Below are 18,076 nucleotides of genomic sequence, written 5' to 3'. Positions count from 1 at the left end.
CGCCCCCCGCGCCGCGCGGCGGCCCGAACGTTCTAGAAGCGGGGTGGCCGTTAAACGGCCGGCGGCCGCCGCGCTGCACCTCAGGGCGGCCGCGCGCTCGCCCCCGCCGTTTCCTCTCCCCCTCGCAGCGCCGCTCGCCGGGTGCCCCCCGCGGGCGGCTCGGGCGGGCCCCTCAGGCGGTGCCGGGCCGCCTGTTTGCGGTGTCACGGCGCGGCGACGCGGCGGGGAAGGCCCCGCGGTGGGCGGGCAGGGGGCGGGCGGGTGGCGGAGCCCCGCGCTGGCGCCGGCCCTCGGCCATGCGGAGGCTCCTGGCGGCGGCGAGGGGCTGGCGCGGCTCCCCAGGTCAGAGGGTCCTCGCCGCGGAGCCCCAGCCCCTGCCGCCGGCCCTAGGCGCTGAGGGGGGTGGGGAAGGGGTAGGGGGGAGGCTGGCTCCGGCCCTGGGTCGTGGCCCAGAGCACGCCTGAGCCCGCCGGGGGAACGGGTTGTTGTGTGGAAAATAAAGCACCACGTTGGAAAGCTTCCCCGAGCGTTCAGAATGTCGCTTTATTGAGTGCCTGTTGTGGTCCCTCAGCTCGCTGCCTGCTCGGGGGGGGGGCGGGGTAGAGCCTCTGAAAACCTCTCGTTTTCTGTAATTAAAACTGTAATTAGCCCTCCCTGCCTGCATCCCCAGGCTGTTACTCCCGTCAGTCATCACGCAGTGAATGGTTTATGCTGTGCCTATCCCTCGTCCCGCGTAAGTAATCCCCAATTAGTGGCTGAACGCAGCAGCTCGCACAGCAACTCCCAAGGCATACAGTTCTGCCACAGACTCAAGTCTCATCTCCCTGAAAGGCAGGCAGCTGCTCAGCTCATGCAACATAGCTTTATAGTTGCTTCTGCTACTGAAAAGTTGATTATCATTTGTTCTGAGAGTCCAGGACTATCTATGCCATAGCAGTATAAATTCATTTTGTAGTAGGCACGTGGCAAGTGACATGAAAGGCAGTGTCTGGAGCATCAGCTGCTACATGTTAGGAAACCCACTATCATCTCCCTCCATGTGTTAGATAATTTGTAGCTAGGCATCAGCAATTCTTTAGCTGTGAAAGGCTGTGACTGAGAAATCCCAAGTCAGTGAAGTTTGTGACACCAGTATTTAATTCCAGCTTTTGTCTTGCTGTGCGCTCCTCCAGCTCCCTAACGCACACTTGTAATTCTCTTTAAAAATTGCCTGCTTTGGCTGTATGAGCAGTTAGTGGATGTGGAAATGGGATACACGGCGATACTGCTGAGGAACCGTTTTCAACTTGGCCGCTGCTTCTGGCAAGTTAAATACATAAACGAGGAACCTCAAGCATCTTTCATACAGGAAAAAAAATATCTGCAACTTGATGACGTCTTAGTGGCGTTATTACTAACAAAAGCACTGTAGAGGCCTTGAAAATTCCTCAGTTGTTCCATATTCACGGAACACATTCATGTTCAGAGCGGTTTTTGAAGGTGTAGTCAAGAAATAGCGATATGCAGGCGGAAAGTAGCGCTTCAGGCCCTCTGCTGCTTGAGGGAAGCAAGGGATGGGGACGGTGCTGAGTGCATCTTGCGCACAAAGAGCAGGCATGTGCAAAGTAACACAGCTTTCTGTTTTCTTGCTGGAATTGTCAGGTTTAATTGTTATTACGCTAATTTCTTTCAATCTGTTTTACGAATATTTGGTCATTAGTTGAGTTGTGTGCATGTTGTTTTGTAAGCTATCAAGGTATGCGACAAGTTCAAAAGTTGGATATTTTGTGATACGAGGCGAATGAATGCTACAAAGACTAAGATGACTGGAGTATAATTCTGCAGCTTGCTACCTGCAAAGATCTTTTACCTTGACACGGTGTGTTTCTTTTCCTCTAGTTTGCAAGTCATGTGCGCTCCGAAGATTTTCCATCCAGCCCGCCCAGCAGAAGAAGATTCCAAACCGGTATTTGGGCCAGCCCAGCCCCTTCACACACCCACACCTTCTCAAACCAGGTTAGGTTCATGCTCACTATGAGCCAATCGCTGACATTTTTTCTTTTCTCTGCTTTTCTGAGATGTCTAGGACAGAGTATTGATCTGTTGCATCATACAGTTGTCCGTGATTTCAGCTGCTCATGATTAGCTTCAGTAGGCAGTAATTATATCTAGTATTTAACTTCCTTGTCTGAGGTGATGCTGATTCCAAAAACAGGCTTTGCATGTTAGCTTTCTACCTTCTCATCAGAAGGCTTGTCGTCACTGACTTAAGTGCTGTAGATCTTTCATGGCAGCAGCAACTTGTGAGCTCATTGTCCTGCAAATACAGTTTTTTTTATATGAAAAAGGGAGAATTCTTTGTGTAAGCTGAAATACCAGAATAATTCGTATCCAATGTCTTGTGAGTCACAAAATAAAGGCGCTGATTCATGAAGGGAGACTGGAGAGAGACTTACTGAAAGATGGTCACTGCTTGTCTAAAGAACGTCCTCTTCGGAAGAGTATTCAAACTGAGGAAGAGAAGAAAAAGAGACAAGTCTCTATAAAGTTAGAAGGTAGCGATAAAAGAGATGGTGAAGTTGTGCACATTTATTATTCGCATTCAGTGAAAATGAGTTTGTAGATATGAGGTGACAGTAATAACATCTTTAACATTTTTTTTTAAATTGAAAATAAAAAAAATATATTCTTGAATATATCCAGGAAACTATTCTGAGTTTGTGTTCTTTTTTCATAGGTATGTATGCAGAGAGAACAGATGAATATATAACCATATACTTAGATGTTTAATTGTAGGATAATTCAGGTCAGAAGGGCCCTCAGGACATCACCAGGTCCACTCGCTGCTCAAAGCAGAGCTAACTGCAATATTAGATCAGGTGGCTCAAGGCACTGAAGAACAGTTCACAGTAAATGAGACACTTTAAAAGTACGCAGAACTGAAATACCAGAGAAGAACTCCAGCTGTTCGTAGTAACTTTCCTTTTAACAAAGGAGTGTTGTTTTCCTTAAAATAATATGACATTGATTTATTGTAATTAGTGTTTTTAAAAGAAAATATCTTTAAGGCAAAGAGAATTCCACGCCTCGCAATTGGAAGGAAACGTATTGCGGCTTCTAAACTTGACAGGACTGTTTGCAGTAGTTAGCTGGCTGGCATGTAGTGGAGGCTAGGAAATTTGTAGCGTAATATTGCAGAAAAGTGGGATCAGATTCCACTAAAACAGTTTCTGTGTTCTATGTCATTTGTAGATCTACAGATAAAAAAAAAAAAAAAACAAAAAAGATTACTTTTACACCAAATACCAAGGCGTAAAGTTTAATGCAAACGACATGTGTTTTCTTTAAACTCTTCTGTCAGAGAAAGACATTCTGGATAAAACTTTCTTTCCCACCCCACTTCTGCAAGAATCCATTTACAAGTAAATATTTTTTTCTAGAATTGTCAATACGTTAAATAATATGAAACTAGAATTTAACAGTATGAAAATTCAATCCATGTTAAAATAAGATATTAGCCAAAGCACTGATTAAGGCTCACAAAGCAATTTATAGCACAGTTAAGGAGTCTCACATTTAAAAAAATACATACTTAGTCTGTTGTTCGTTGTTTTTTTTTGTCTTCAGTCTTGTTTTGGTGAGTCTTTCGATCGCTGTACTTCATGATTTTTGAAACTGGAGCAATACGAAACATACCTTCATCTAAAATATGATTTATTTAGTTAGAGTCATTGGAAATATAGTACTTAGCTTTGAAAAAATCCAAATTGTTAATTATCTAGAGCAGCTACATCCTCCCCGGAGAAGATTCCTTCTTTTAATCAGAGGTTCTGATGCCAGCCTGCAGGTCGTGGTTTCTTTCTGCTTGGAATCCTGTGACTGGCTGTACTCTGCAGGGACAGCCTCTGTTTCTGATTCACCTCCCAGTAACAGTCTGCCCTTTAGAGCTTAGAACTAGGTACTTTATGAGTTGACTTAGCGTGTATTTGAATAGACATTTTAGCTTTATCTGAGGAGACCAGTGCTCAACCTGAGGAGGTAATCTTCTGTTCAATGTCCAGATGCCATAAAAAAACCCATCAGTTTTCAGCAGCCAAAGTTCTGTTTGCCTTGTCCCTTCCCCATTTTTCCTTATCTATCTGAAATTTGTTCCTTCCGAAGTTTTATTCACTGAATGCTTTGGGTTGTCTAGATCTACCAGGTTCTGTGATTTCTGCCTTTGTACAGAAATATATAACAGAAAATCTGGGTTTTGTTTAAAACAAATTTCTCCCTTTGCATGACGGAGGAGCAGAATGAGCGAGGATGTGCTGTAGGGGTGGGAGCTGAAGTGGTGTGGAAGACAGCAATGGAAAGACTAATTGTGGAGGGACCACAGTGAAGCCGTGCGTATGAAAGGCATCAGGGAGGAGTCAGGAATCAGTCACTGTGATTAGTAAAATATCATGGGTGCCTTGAATTTCTTGGTCTGATTTGGCTTTTGTTCACAGGGGAGGTAACCCCAGGATTGTCACAGGTGGAATATGCTCTTCGCCGACACAAACTGATGGCATTGATCCAGAAGGAAGCCCAGGACCGCGAAGGAGCGGACCACACAGTGATTCTGTTATCGAATCCCACCTACTACATGAGCAATGACATCCCCTACGTTTTCCACCAGGACACTAACTTCCTGTACCTCTGCGGGTTCCAGGAGCCTGACAGCATCCTGGTGCTGCAGAGCCTTCCCGACAAAGCGCTGCCCTCCCACAAGGCCATCCTTTTTGTGCCCCGGAGAGATCCGAGACGAGAGCTGTGGGACGGGCCCAGGTCAGGCACAGATGGGGCTGTTGCTCTCACAGGAGTAGATGAAGCTTACACTATAGAGGAGTTCAGGCACTTGGTGGCCAAGCTGAAAGGTAACAGAAAATGGAGGGGGGGTGAGATGAGACATGGGTTGTAGGGTCTGAAGGAGACATCTTAACAGTTCTGGGAAGTAGCTGGGTAGCAATTAGGTGAAGCCATCTCCCTTGAATACCTGATTAGGGAGCCTGTATTGGTGCTAGTGTCTGTGGAAACAAGGAGGGTTTCCTGTAGGTGCTTTAAGATACTCTCTCCTTGTTGACTGACTGCAGAAAAGATGCAGGATCTTAAGTTAGGCATTTAACTTAGACATCTATAGCTTGCCAGTGTAAATTTCCCACCTTTTGTCCCACATAATCTCAATAAGAATAATTGTTAATGGAGAGGTGGTCTGTGCAAGTAGGAGGCTTGTTCTGCTGTTCCTGCCTATTCCGTATTTGATCTGTTCATAGAATATTTTAGTTAGGCTGGCATCTTTCATGTACATTACATTTACTTTGTAATCCCGGTGAGGTGATACAAAACTGCTTCTCTGACCGGTTCTGTCTGTCCTATGTGAGCAGTTATCTAGTTGCTGCATATCAGATTCTTCTATGAAAGATCAAGTATTAAGCCATCTCATTTTCTCAAAGCATTCTTGTATACACTGAGCAAAGCTGTGCCCCGGCTTTATTAGAGAATCAAATATTTTTGTTAGCTTCTTGAGAGTTAATAATGGAAACCTACTTTTGAAAATAATAGTTTTTCCTCCACTCTAAACTTCTTGTGTACCCATGTGGTTGCTGGGGAGCACATTTGTGAAAAGTAAGAAATATAATAAACAAGACAGCCTGGCAGACCATGTTACTGTTTTAGGTGTGTCTTTTTGCTGACAGAGCCAGAACCAGACAAAGCATGGGAAACTTGGAGGAATTTTATTCATAATAGGCTCTGAAAAATGATCCATCAAGGGATCTTGTTAGTTCCCTCACCTTTGTTAGCTAGCTGTTGACGTATTCTTGAAACACAAACATTACTGTCCTTTAGATTGTTCTTGTGCATCGCACATCACCATGTAGCCCCAATACTTACAACCCAGGGTGAATTTGTATGTATTATGAAATGAAGCTGGAAGCTTATGGCAATATAAAAAGAGCAAGAGTTTGGGGGATTACACAGATCCAGTGAATGCTGGAGTCTTAAATACTGTCTCTGATTCTAGTTATTTTGTTTCAAAGAAAGATATATTGAAAATAAAGGCAAAGGGCAACAAGAATGATCAGAAATATGGATTCTCCATGAGATACATGCTAGACAAACTTGCTCTTCTTGAAACAGAAAACAGCGTGTAAGGTATGAAAGGTGTGTGGTTATAGAAAGCGCAAAGAGGATGAATAGGAATGATTAGTCACTATTTGTCATTAGCTACAATCAAAAGGGAACACTGAATGAAATGGTCAGGTGGCAGGTTTTCACACCTTTTACGTTTTAAACTGTAGATCATTCACAGGAGGTCTGGAACATCAAAAGTATAAGTGGATTCAAAAGATTTTAGTCCCATGAAAAGCAGTTAATCAGTTATGAAGATGGAGCCTTGAAATGAAGAAACCAAAAGCGAGGAGGATGTGCTAGGAGAAATAATTTTTCACTAATACCCTGTTTCTTAGAGACTTTTTGTAAGCACCTGCTAATGGTTACTGTCACCAAAGATAGAGGGCCTAGGTGGGCCTCAGCTGTGACTCTACGTGGCTTTTCTACTCATTCCCTCTTAAAATGCTCCTGTGGGGGAATGTGGGTGCGAGCTCTGATGTTCTAAATAAATTTTCACATAGGTAAATACGCTTGTCCTCAGTAAGTTCATCTCCTTTCAACGGCTGAAATAAGCAGTTGTTCCCCAAAGATATTTTGAAGCATGGTTGATAATGACCGTGATTCCATGCAGCGGGTAACATGCCTTACAGCATCAGAGGGGCAGGCTAAATGAGAGAATGATTCAGAACATGCACCACTGCAATGCGGTGGCTCGCTTACCTATACAAGTGCGGCTTTGATACACAAATTCTAAATTAATCCGTACAAGATCAGTGCTGATCACAAAGCCCAGTATTTGCATATAAGTGGGGATTTGTCAAATCTTACATGTTATGCATTGCTAATTTTCCACATTTTGAAGAGAGCTCTATTGTTCCGTGAAAGTATATATATGGCCTGTAAATGCAGATTCAGAGGAAATTATCTTCTCAAATGTAGCAACAGGTCTAGTCTAGGAGGATTGATTTTGTTCAGTATAGGGAGGAAATTTCTAAATTTATCTTCTTCTGCGTCAGCTTTTGCTTTGTATTCCAGGTGAGTCAAGCATGGTGTGGTACGACTTGACTAAACCAGTGCATAAAGAGCTGCACTCTGACTATATGCAGCCCCTGGCTGAGATAAAAGCTCGCAGCAAAAATCATATCCAGGGCATCCGACGTCTAGTGCAAAACCTTCGGCTGATCAAATCTCCCGCAGAGATTGAAAGGATGAAGATAGCTGGGCGGGTGACAGCAGAGGTATGCAGTTGTGCTCAAAATGAACTGCTCTCAAAATGAACCAATGCATTCCTTTAAGTAAGAAAGGGGAGAGGGGTGTTGGTAAGGTGAGGTAGGTTGGAAGGATAAGGTCTAATCTTAGTTACTGAACTGCTGTCTCTCGGTTATTGGCTGAGCTCAGCTCCCTCCACATGACAAGGAGAAACAGGAAGATGGTTTGGACCACTAGCTTCTCTCAGTTAATGGAACTTCAGCCAAGATGAGGCAGCAGCTGTTAGACTGTTTTAAAGTACTATTAATTCAGGAATAGGGGTTGCCCTATACTCTCTCCCCTACTTCCACTCTCCTTTCTCATGACATTTTCTTCCCCATTTATCCCATTGTTTTCAAGAAATCAGCTCATTTTAGGCATTCCCCAAAAGACAGCGGATAATAAAAAAGAATTTCTCTCAAGTTCAGGCTCCTTTACTAACTGAAAGGCTGTGCTTTTTTTGTAGGCTTTCATAGAGACAATGTTTGCCAGCAAATCTCCAGTGGACGAAGCCTTTCTGTATGCAAAGGTGAGTATCTCATTGTTGGGAGTGAGATAGAAGGGCTGGATGTTTTTTATTCTTCCAGGAAACTAGGAATGTCAGATCTCCCTATGATGTGGCTCCCACTGTAGCATATCCCTCCTTCACCCAACTCTCACATCTCCTTAGACATGCCCCCGGACTCTCCTGGAACTGCAGTCTTGTTTGGGCAACTCCTTTGACCTAAGTCAGTGTTGCAGCAGATTGTTTTCGAGTGTGCTTGGAGATGTCAACAGATTCTGAATTTGGGACCTATAACAATAAAAACGTACTTCTACCCCTATGGATATATATCTTGTACCACGTAGCCCTACTAGATTCTTACTCTCACGCATGTACTGGTCCCAGTGTTCAGTGTTCTGACACTGAGGATGAAATATTCTTCCTGGAGGTCTTTTTTGTTTGTTGTCTTTATTTCCAAGGAGCAGTGAAGTTGAAGCCAAAGCTCCAGAAAGGGTTAATGTGCCTTCAAAGGCATAAAAAAGAGGAGTGTTTGTTTGTTTGTTTGTTTGTATTTAAAGTAACTGAAAAGTAAGGCTGTTCTCTAGCTCCTTTGAAAATGCTGGCCTAATTCTTCAGAGCACCTTGAGTGTTGCAGCAAGACACAAAGTAGTCCTACCAGTGATGGTGGGAAGCTACTGCGTGAAGATTTGGTTAAAGAAGGACGCAGTTGGTGTGGGGGAAGTTGCAACGTGGGAGAAAAAGCAAAGAAAAAACATGGGAGAGAAGAGTGAGGAGGACTGAAGAGTTAAAGGGAGACAAAATGTAACAACTAATTCCAGAAAAGTTGTAAAAGAGAGAGAAGTTGGCTGCATCTGTGTTTGGGTGAGCTGTGAGCCTGCCTCATGGACAAGAGTTCAAAGTGTGCCTTACCTAAGCAGACTGACTGCTCTAGAGAAATACTAGCTTAATAAATGGAAAATCCTGAGTTTGAATGTAGGATTTCAGTAGAGTTTTTGTTTGTTTGTTTATTTTTACCATTTCCACCTACCCTGAGTGAGAATCCATGGCCATTTGGATCTTCCTCTCCTTGCTGAACATACGAAGAGATTATGCATATATCTGCAATAAAAATAACTTACTGTAGATGACAATTCATACAACAGATAATAATTGGGAAAAGTAGTAAGATACTTTTATGTTGCAGTTATCTGCTATTTGCTTAATACAGTGTTGTGAGATTCAAGAAGTTACTTCTTTTAAGGTGTGTGATATTGTTAACTGTGTAAGTCAAATGCAGCCTGTTTTCTACTATCCATTTTATAGACTGTCACCAAGGCAATGGTGATAAAAAAGCTGGATCGGTATGGAAGAACTGAAAAAAAGCAAATTTTCAATTACTGAAGGAGTTCTTCCTAGCTGGGTGGTTGTTTGTCTCAGTGACTGTGAGAATTTTAGTGAACGTTCTTACTTTTGTGCACATTCTCACCTTCCACATCTGGAGAGGGGCATACCTGATTAATGTATACCTTGTCAGCAGCCGTGGCGTCTGCTTTTGTGGCAGCTTTCACAGTAAGGTCAGCGTGGGGAATTCTTTAGCAGTACTTCCCCCACCCTTACTGAAGGAATATATCAGTTTTCAACGTTTATCTGCTATTGATATATATTTCTAATGTATTTAACTACAAAACCTTCTAAACAATCAGAGACGGTTATCATCTTACTCTATAAAGCAATTGTATTGTACAAAATATAGGTAGGTATAACAGCTATTTGTAAAGCCTCCGTCTCTTGACTATAGCCTCTCACTGCATTGGATTACCACAACTGTCTTGAAGCAATGTAGACACCTCTCAGTTACAAAATAAAGACTAATTTGCTTGCACATTTGCTAAGGAATTACATAAGGAATTGCAGTGAGATGTATGTTTGAGGAACATCAGCAGGATTTGACCCTCAGTTCTGACATAGATGGGCCTCTGCTGACATGGCAACGAGCAGTATGTCTAACTTGTAAAGAAAATGATTTTAATTTAAATGGATTTTACAGCTCAGTTTTTCACTCTTCTTCAGGATTGTAAAATCTACCTTACTGCATATAGGAATCCTGAAGTGCTCTTTCCCACATGTTTTTGCTTATCATAGAAAAGACATATTAGTAATATATTGAGGATATAGAGGGGCTTAATAGACATAAGTTTATTCATTTCCATGCTTTCGTCTGCTTTATCACTGAAGGAAGGTAAAGATCTTGAACTTTTGGAAAAAAAATAAAAAAATTATTTATTTATTGCTCAGAGATGCAGCTAGCACATACTTCCTTAACCTTCTTATTGGTCAGGGTTGTAAAAGTACATAGTGCTGTAAATATTCTGGTAGTCTGTAATTTTAAAAGACAGCAGCAAAACACATCTGTTGGCTTGCTGGCATTTAGGATCTTAGAAAATTTGCAAAGCTGTATGGCAACTAAGAGCATTACTTTATAGAAGAGCAAATCCTCACCTGGATTTATGGCAACGTCATGAATGTTTGATGCTGTATTGAACAACTTGCACCATTGAGAGCTTCCATGAGATTGGATGCAGGTGTAAAACCCTCTCATGAAAAGTGGATAGCTCTGTATTATTTCCTCCAGAGTTCTGGAAAAACTTCTAGGCTGTTTTCATGTAATAAATTCACTTTGCAATGTCACTTTGTGTCATACGAAGTAAGAAAAGACTTATAGGACATGAATTATAGTAGCCCCAGGGCAGTTAATCACCAGCACTAACTGTCTCCTCTCTGAATCTGTTTTCCAGTTTGAATTTGAGTGCCGGGCTCGTGGTGCTGATATCTTGGCCTACCCCCCTGTTGTAGCTGGTGGCAATAGATCAAACACTTTGCACTATGTGAAGAACAATCAGCTCATCAAGGTAAACCATACGCTGTCCAGTTACTTAAAATGCGTTTCTGGAACACACTGTCCCCATATGCATCCCCATGCTGATCTCCATTTTGGCTGAGCAGATCAAAACACTTAAATGTTTTCAAGTTAGCAGGGGAAAGGAATCCTCCCTGGTAAGCTTTACTGTCAGTGACAGATTAACTTTACTCCTTCTAGTCTCTTTCTCTCCTCTTTGCACTTGCTGCTGTATTTTCTGCAGAGTGCCAGGACTTGAAAACAAGCTTCCAAATCCTTCATTTAGCAAGCATGCCTGCTCCTGCACCACGTTTCTGTCCTGTAGTGTGCAGCACTGGGTGAGTTGGCAGCCTCACAGAAGAGAGGGACCGCTGCAGCAGACAGAGTAAAGGCACTCCGGGGGCCTTCTGCTGTCACTTGCTTTGCTGGGCCTTGTGCAACCTAAGGTGCAAAAATGCATTCCTTCTCTGGCTAAGCTGAAATGCATTTCAGACTCCATGTAGGCCAACAAAGCAAGGAAGAGGAACAAGGAAGGAAAGGACTAGCATTAAATGTTGAGAGAGGTGAATTAAATAGTTGTAGGTAAATTAATGTATCTGCCTTATTTTGAAGATTCATACTATTGAATTGAACCCTTTCCAGCTCTCCTGATAAAACACCTCTAGATTCAGAGAAGTATTCTGAGAAGCAGTGTAACCCCACTGCTGTATTCACAATTCACGTCTCAGTGGAGCATATTTTCCCTACATGTTAATACAGGAGGAAACTTTTCCTGCTAGCATTGTCTTGTCTTGAAGCTGGCATGTAAGCAGACCTTGAAATGATCTGCAGAGACACACGTACAAAAGATATGACAGGCTGTTTGGGGCAGAAAGAAGCTTTGTTGTACTGTCATCCAAGGTCAGGCATGCACTTGTAACTCCAGCTGCTTCTGTTAATGTTGTTCTGTTAAATACTGTCACTTGCTCTTTCTAGACAGGTAAGTAGGAGGTTAAACACACAAACTTGACTGTTCCTTTGTGAGCTGCCTCTTACGGATCTTGTTGCCAAATAGGCTGACAAGGTATCTAATTTGGAAGGAATCTAAAGGTTTCATATGGCCAGGTGTGTACTTCAGTCCACTACTTAGTAGATTCCTCTTTAAAAAAAAGAGGAAAAGATGTGTAACATAAGAAGGCACTCACCGAACAATGAAACCACAGGCTGAATTCCTTTAGCCAGTAAATTGTTATTCAGCTTGCTTAATTGCTTGGACGAGGACAGGTGCTACAATTTCATATTTTACTTAAATAATTGAACCGACTATTTTGAAGTTGAAATTAGAGTTTAAATGGATAGCTAATGGCTTATATGTGTGATAGTGAGACAATCTCACTGCTAGTTTATCTACATTGTGAGTGTGTGTACCACTTATCTGTACATAATGGTAGTAGCACTGGAAGCAATGCAAGCCATCCGCTTCTTATTTTCCCTTAATGCACTAGAATTATTTTTTGTCATGCCACATTGTGGCTGCTGGCACAGTCTGGTCTGTGGAATGAATCTCTAGAAAAGGTCTTGAATTACATGCAGTGTAAATCCGTAGAGAATTTAATCCAAAGTTTTTACAGTTCTGATTGCTCAATTTGTTGCTAACCCTTTCAAGGGGGGAAAGCAAGGCAGTGGTTTTGTTCTTGGCACTTTCTCTTTTTTTGCATTGCTTTCTAGAAAATGGGCAGTCAGTGATTCGATTGACATGGAACAGTTTTACTGAAATGAATTGGAGATTCACATCTCCAAAGTCCATTTTCATCACCAGGTAGATTCAGAAGTATATTTTAGAGCAGTCAGAAAGGTCCCAGAAGAGAAGGAAGATGGTGCAAACTATTCAGTAGTGCTTTTACAGCAGGCATACGCTGCCAGAGAAGTTATTTTGCTGAGTCTTGTGACAAGGCTAATTTTTTTTTACTTATTAGTAATCATGGTGGTAACTCAAAAAAACTTTTTTTTAATTGCAAAACACTTCTGTGTCAGTCACTGAGACAGTTCACTAGTGAAAGGAGTCACTGGCACAATTTACTGGAGGAGAAACAGTCCAACTGGAGTAGTCTGTTTATAAACAGTAGCACCTGGGGTGTTGTTCTGCAAAAGGGATTCACATCTCTGCAGCTGCTTTGTAAGAATAACCGTATAATCTCCTTTCTTGCTCTCAGACAGAGAAATCAATTCAGTTAATAGCGACTGATCCACAGAGCATTTTTTCCTGTTGTTCTCCAGGATGGTGAACTGGTCCTGCTAGACGGTGGATGTGAGTCTTCCTGCTACGTAAGTGACATCACACGAACCTGGCCCGTCAATGGAAGGTATTGCTGGTTTGTCTGTTTTGAAGGAATATGGGAAGCTCTTAAATAAGTTGCAGTTTGAACGTGTGTGTGTGTGATCTGTTTCTGAATAGTTTGACCATGTTCCATTCTGTGGTTCTTCAGAGTAATCAAATTGTGTAAATGAATCTGTCAGTATGAGAAGTTATATTCCTCGATGCCTCATTAATTACTGCATGAATATTTGTGATCACTGCTATTTTCACTATCACGGTATGTCTTAAGTGCAGAGGGGTCTCTTGTGCATTCGGCTGCTTCTAACTCTGGTTGTGTGTAAGGGAACAGGAGTTTAGTTTACTAGTGCATGACTGTGTCAGTTGTGAATTTGCTGGTGTGGTGTTGCTCACCACACCATGTGGTTGCGTGTTTGATTCCTGCGTGTTTTGGCTCAGGTGTGGACTTTTTCCAGTAGTAGCATTGCCTTGCTTTGCTTTGGGGTTAGGAAGTTAACCAGAAACCCTGCCTCTACCCAGTGTGATGAAGGGCATGTTTCAGTGATGCCTAGTCTGGCATTTCAAATAAGGAGCCAGTTACTTTCCTTTCTGACTTTCCTTGTTCCGTCACTGAACTGAATCTGGCCCTAAAGCAGCTTCTGGGTAGAGGACTTAATTGTGAGAAATGCCCTTTGGTCCTTTTCTCAATGTTTTGCAGGTTCACCAAACCTCAGGCAGAACTATACCAGGCTGTCCTGGACATCCAGAAGTCCTGTCTGAGCCTCTGCTCCCCAGGTGTGAGTCTGGAAAATATCTACAGCCTCATGCTGAGCCTTATTGGACAGAAACTGAAAGATCTGGGGATCCTAAAGAGCAGTGTCACTGACAGCCAATTCTTCAAGGTACTTGCAGGATTTTTAATCCGGCTTCTCCCCATTAGGCCTGACTATTGCATCCGTAGGCTATATTACTGGCTTTAGTTTGGATCAGGAGTGTGCTTTTGAAGTGAATCTTTTCATTGTCCCTACTTAATATGCTTTAATTAATGTCATGGGCTGGTCTCAGCACAGAACTGGGTTTTTCTCAGATGAGGCTAAACTCGAAGTTGCGTTTCAACCCCTAATGGGCATTCAGCCCACAATTTGATCTGAAGTAACATCTCAGTAACAATGTGCGTAGTGTGGATGTTATCCCCTTGGCACTTGCTCTTTCACTCTGCAGATCCGTTCCATTGGCCTGCACTACGTATTCATGTAGCTATACCTTGGAATACAGACAGTCTGAAGGGACCTATAGAAACATTGGCACTAATGCAGAAGTCCGTGTCAAGGGCTGACTGCAGGCAATTAGTCATAGTTCCGTGCTCTATTTAAAATAGCATAAATTTGCAGTTCCACCAAAAGGTGCAGCCCATTTTCCCAGTCTTTCCACCTGCTGCCCCTTCTGCACCTCTCTGTCACTGCTGAACAGACTGGGGAACTGCTCTGCCACAGAGCTGAACATGCGGACAAAACAGGATTGTTTTGCAGTTGGAAAAGTTTACCTGGTCCCATTCACTGCAAACCGGCATGATTGCTGATGCCGGTACAAGAAAGCTGGCAGGAACCAGGTGGCAGAGCTATCCCTTTGGCAGCAGTACAGACTTCTGCCAGAGTTAATTGTCCTGCAGTGTCAGTGCAATAACAGCACATGTTCTCGCCCCTGCACGCAGGCTATCATGCCGCTTTCTCTCGGCAGGCGGCAGCACAGCCAGATGAGATCAGCGTCTGCAGCTCAGTCCCCAGTGAACGTGAGGAGCGTGGGGCAGAGGAGGAATTAGCTCTTTGATTCCCCGTGACACAGAGCTCCTCTCTGGAGGGAGGGGATTGGGATGATGCAAGGGGAGGCAGTAGCAGTGCCCGGTAGAGGTGGGTTAAAATCCTGCTGTAGCTGCTGAGTGAAATTGGCACAGCACCCTCTCTGTCATGCAGAGGAGACCGCTTCATCGCATCACATAGCAGCTGGTACAGCTGCTGCCAGTTGTCAGGGTCAAATGACAGGAGCAACACAGGGCTTGGATGTGTAAGGGATGGAAAGGGTTGGGGCAGCAAAGTTCATCGAGACAAAAACTGAGGTCTTGCCTGTCCTGCTGAGGTGGTGATGTGCTCGGGCTGTTCTTGCCGGGGAGGAGGAAAGGCAGTTTGCAACACACTCAGAACAGGCAGCTGGTACTGGTAGGTTTTGAGGGCCTCCAGTTCTGATAACTGGAAGACCCAGTGACCTAGTCATTGCAGTCAGACTGCTTGCTAAGCACATAACTGCTCTCTTTCTTCTCTCCAGTCTTTTGCATTGGAACAACGGGTTGGCCTGTGCTTAACTACCTCCTTAACACTTGTTTTGTCTTCTGCTAGGCTGTTCGAAAGTACTGCCCACATCATGTGGGCCATTACCTGGGCATGGATGTTCATGATACCCCAGATATATCCCGATCGCTCCCGCTCCAGCCAGGCATGGTGATAACCATTGAACCAGGTAAAAAGATGTACAGTCAGTGGTGGACTTTTGTCCAGGTAACACTGAGGATAACAGTATTGCATTGAGTATTTAGTTGGTCCCTCAGACCAAAGCATTCAGATCCTTTCTTGCTGAAATTGGAAATGATTACAGGGTTAGAAAACCTTAACTTAATCCCTTCCCAAAGTCGTTACAGTATTAGAAAACCATATTTCCCTCCCAAACATAGCCAAGGTAACAAGTTGTGGGAGTTAACTCTCAGAAAGTGGCTGTGCAGCATAAGGCAGAGCAGTACAGACCTCAGACTGCTAGCATTTGACCCTCAGCAGCACAGGTGAATTGCAGGGCAGAGAAGCAGAGTAAACTCACTTGTGTTGTGGTCTGTGTTGCTGTGACTAAACTACTACCAGTCACTGGTAGCGTAAGTCTCTTGAACCTTGCAGCCTGCAATTACAGGCATTCACAACTTATCTTTGCAAACTAGGCATTTCACGATGAATCTTTGTTTCTTCTTGTCACTGGATTTGGAGCTGTCAGCTGAAAACTGATATTTAATGCTCGGCTCTTCTCTCTTTCTATTCAGAACACTGTTAAAATCATCATTGTGAGCACAGCATTGAGAGCAAGAAATGCAGAAGGACCAGCTGTAATTGTGGAAGTTTTAATCGACATGTTAGCATCTGTAGGCACTGAGAGAGACTTTCCTTTCTTTGTCTACCAGCTGCTGTGATTGAAGGAAAGAGAGCAGCTTTTCTTATTAAACTTCTTCAGGGTCAAACTTCTGTTATATTGCTGAAAGTCTGACCCTGTTCTCATGGTGGTGCGGTGAGGGAAAGATGTTGTTCTGGAGAGTGTGGCATGTTTTAATTCCCTCCTTTCTTTCAGGCCTTTATATCCCTGAAAATGACATGAATGCCCCGGAGAGGTTTCGTGGCATTGGTGTGCGCATTGAGGATGATGTTGTGATAGCAGAAGATTCGCCTCTCATCTTGTCTGCTGACTGTCCCAAGGAGATCTACGACATCGAGCAGATCTGTGGCCGCAGCTCATGATGACCCTCCTCTGCTTCTTGCAGCCTTCTTGGGAGGTGCACACCTCCAGGGATGCGGATCTCTGTGGCTGGCTGTATTTGTCGACTGATGGAAGGTGTGGACTGTTGACGGCTATTTCCAAACCTGAGGCTGGGAAGTAGAATGCAAAAGACTTAGGCATCGAGGGCTGAAAAGCAAAGCAATCTTTTCTGTGTGCATTTTCCTTCTGATTTCCTTTTAGCTGTTGTAGAACATGGGGGTGAATTCATCCTGCCGCTATGTGGATCCATCGGTTCTGGTGCCCTTGGATGGGTTTCATGAGTGCCACCACCAGGGCTTCTGCCTGGTCCCTCTACATATGCATAGGTACAACTGCTGAGCGCCCTTTAGCAGTAGTTCCACAACAGTCAGTTTTTAAAACTTTGAAAAATGCTGTTTTGGGGGAATAAGGTTGTGTCAGACACCTTTGACTTTATAGAGCCCTGGAAGAGGAGAGTTTGGTAGTCAGGAAAATGGGTTTGGTTGGGAGGTAGCTTTACCTGAAGCCTTTGCAGAATGCTTTTAAGTATTGTAAGGGTAAGGACGTGCTTAGACCTTGTTCGAGAAGATGTAAAATGGGCCAACAGCAGGGAAAAACATCTCATCTGGTCCTTCAGCTATTTGAAGTGTTTGGTAATTTTGGAGAGTACTAATAGGGCTCAGGAGGTTGTACAAGCCCATTCTTGCTGTCTTCCACATTCTCTTCTTTTTATCCCAAGTCTCCATTCCAGGCTCCTGTTCTGAGCCCACCACTGCCCTGTGAAGCTAGGGCCGTGTTGGCTATGCTGGGTTCCACTGGGAAGCTGCTGGTTGTCACCCAAATGTGAGATGTTCAATTCTGGGACAGTCATGGCACCTTTCTGGTTTATGCTGTAAGTGCCAGCAACTTCAGCGGTGCATTTTTCAAGAGACTGCAGTATGGCAAGTCACAAGTCTTTTTACAGCTTTTGTGAAATAATTCTCCTTTTCAGAACACCGAGGGCATAATCACTGCTGCCTTTTGGGTTTTGCCAAGTGTCAGTAGGTAATGCTATGTGATTATATTTTTGAGGCAGCTGCAAATGTGATTTGTGGCCAGGATGGATGAGGAGTAAAGAGACTTGTCTTTTGTCAGCATCAATCTACAACCCAAGCCATTGTATGCCATAGTAAATATACCTACTCGAGGCAAACATGGTGTCTGTGTATTTCCTGAAGATATTTTGACAATCAATTGTTTAACATGTGTGAAAAATGCCTCTAATCAATGTATCTCCTGTTATTTATGCTTAATTCTGCTTCACATCATCTTTTTTTTCTTTTCTGATTGTAGCTTTCAGTATTTTTCCACTCAGTTTTTTTTTCTTCTCTTTCAATATTGACTCATTTTGACACACCATATCACTGCTTCCTAATGCCTGCTTTCCTTTCTAATCAATGGCATTGCCTCTTCCCTTTTTTGCCCTAATTCCCCACAGTAGATGTAGGGGATGGTAATCAGG

The 18,076-nt window shown here is 43.4% G+C and overlaps 1 protein-coding gene across 2 annotated transcripts; it reads left to right on the top strand.

The window, feature by feature from the left end:
- The first annotated feature begins 41 nt into the window (after positions 1-41).
- On the top strand, positions 42-17,767 carry XPNPEP3 (X-prolyl aminopeptidase 3). 2 transcript variants are annotated; one of them, XM_083835158.1, is made up of 10 exons: positions 42-342; positions 1,879-1,995; positions 4,470-4,877; positions 7,147-7,349; positions 7,826-7,888; positions 10,639-10,752; positions 12,996-13,081; positions 13,751-13,934; positions 15,423-15,543; positions 16,411-17,767. In XM_083835158.1, the coding sequence occupies exons 1-10, from the start codon at positions 297-299 to the stop codon at positions 16,575-16,577; spliced, it is 1,509 nt and encodes a 502-aa protein (XP_083691284.1). In that variant the 5' UTR covers positions 42-296; the 3' UTR covers positions 16,578-17,767. The 2 variants fall into 2 exon arrangements, with proteins under 2 accessions (XP_083691284.1, XP_083691285.1); XM_083835159.1 differs by lacking the exon at positions 42-342 and adding an exon at positions 437-733.
- The last annotated feature ends 309 nt before the right edge of the window (positions 17,768-18,076 follow it).

Source organism: Anser anser (assembly GCF_964211835.1).
Source record: "Anser anser genome assembly, chromosome: 1".
In the NCBI taxonomy this organism is placed as follows: domain Eukaryota; kingdom Metazoa; phylum Chordata; class Aves; order Anseriformes; family Anatidae; genus Anser; species Anser anser.
Note: the sequence above shows the minus strand (reverse complement) of the source record. Positions and strands in the feature narration are given on the sequence as shown.

Coding starts and splice junctions, on each gene's coding strand:
- XPNPEP3 (XM_083835158.1), top strand. CDS start 297: ATGCGGAGGCTCCTGGCGGCGGCGAGGGGCTGGCGCGGCTCCCCAG. Junction 13,082..13,750: donor ACCTGGCCCGTCAATGGAAG/GTATTGCTGGTT, acceptor AATGTTTTGCAG/GTTCACCAAACCTCAGGCAG. Junction 13,935..15,422: donor CTGACAGCCAATTCTTCAAG/GTACTTGCAGGA, acceptor GTCTTCTGCTAG/GCTGTTCGAAAGTACTGCCC.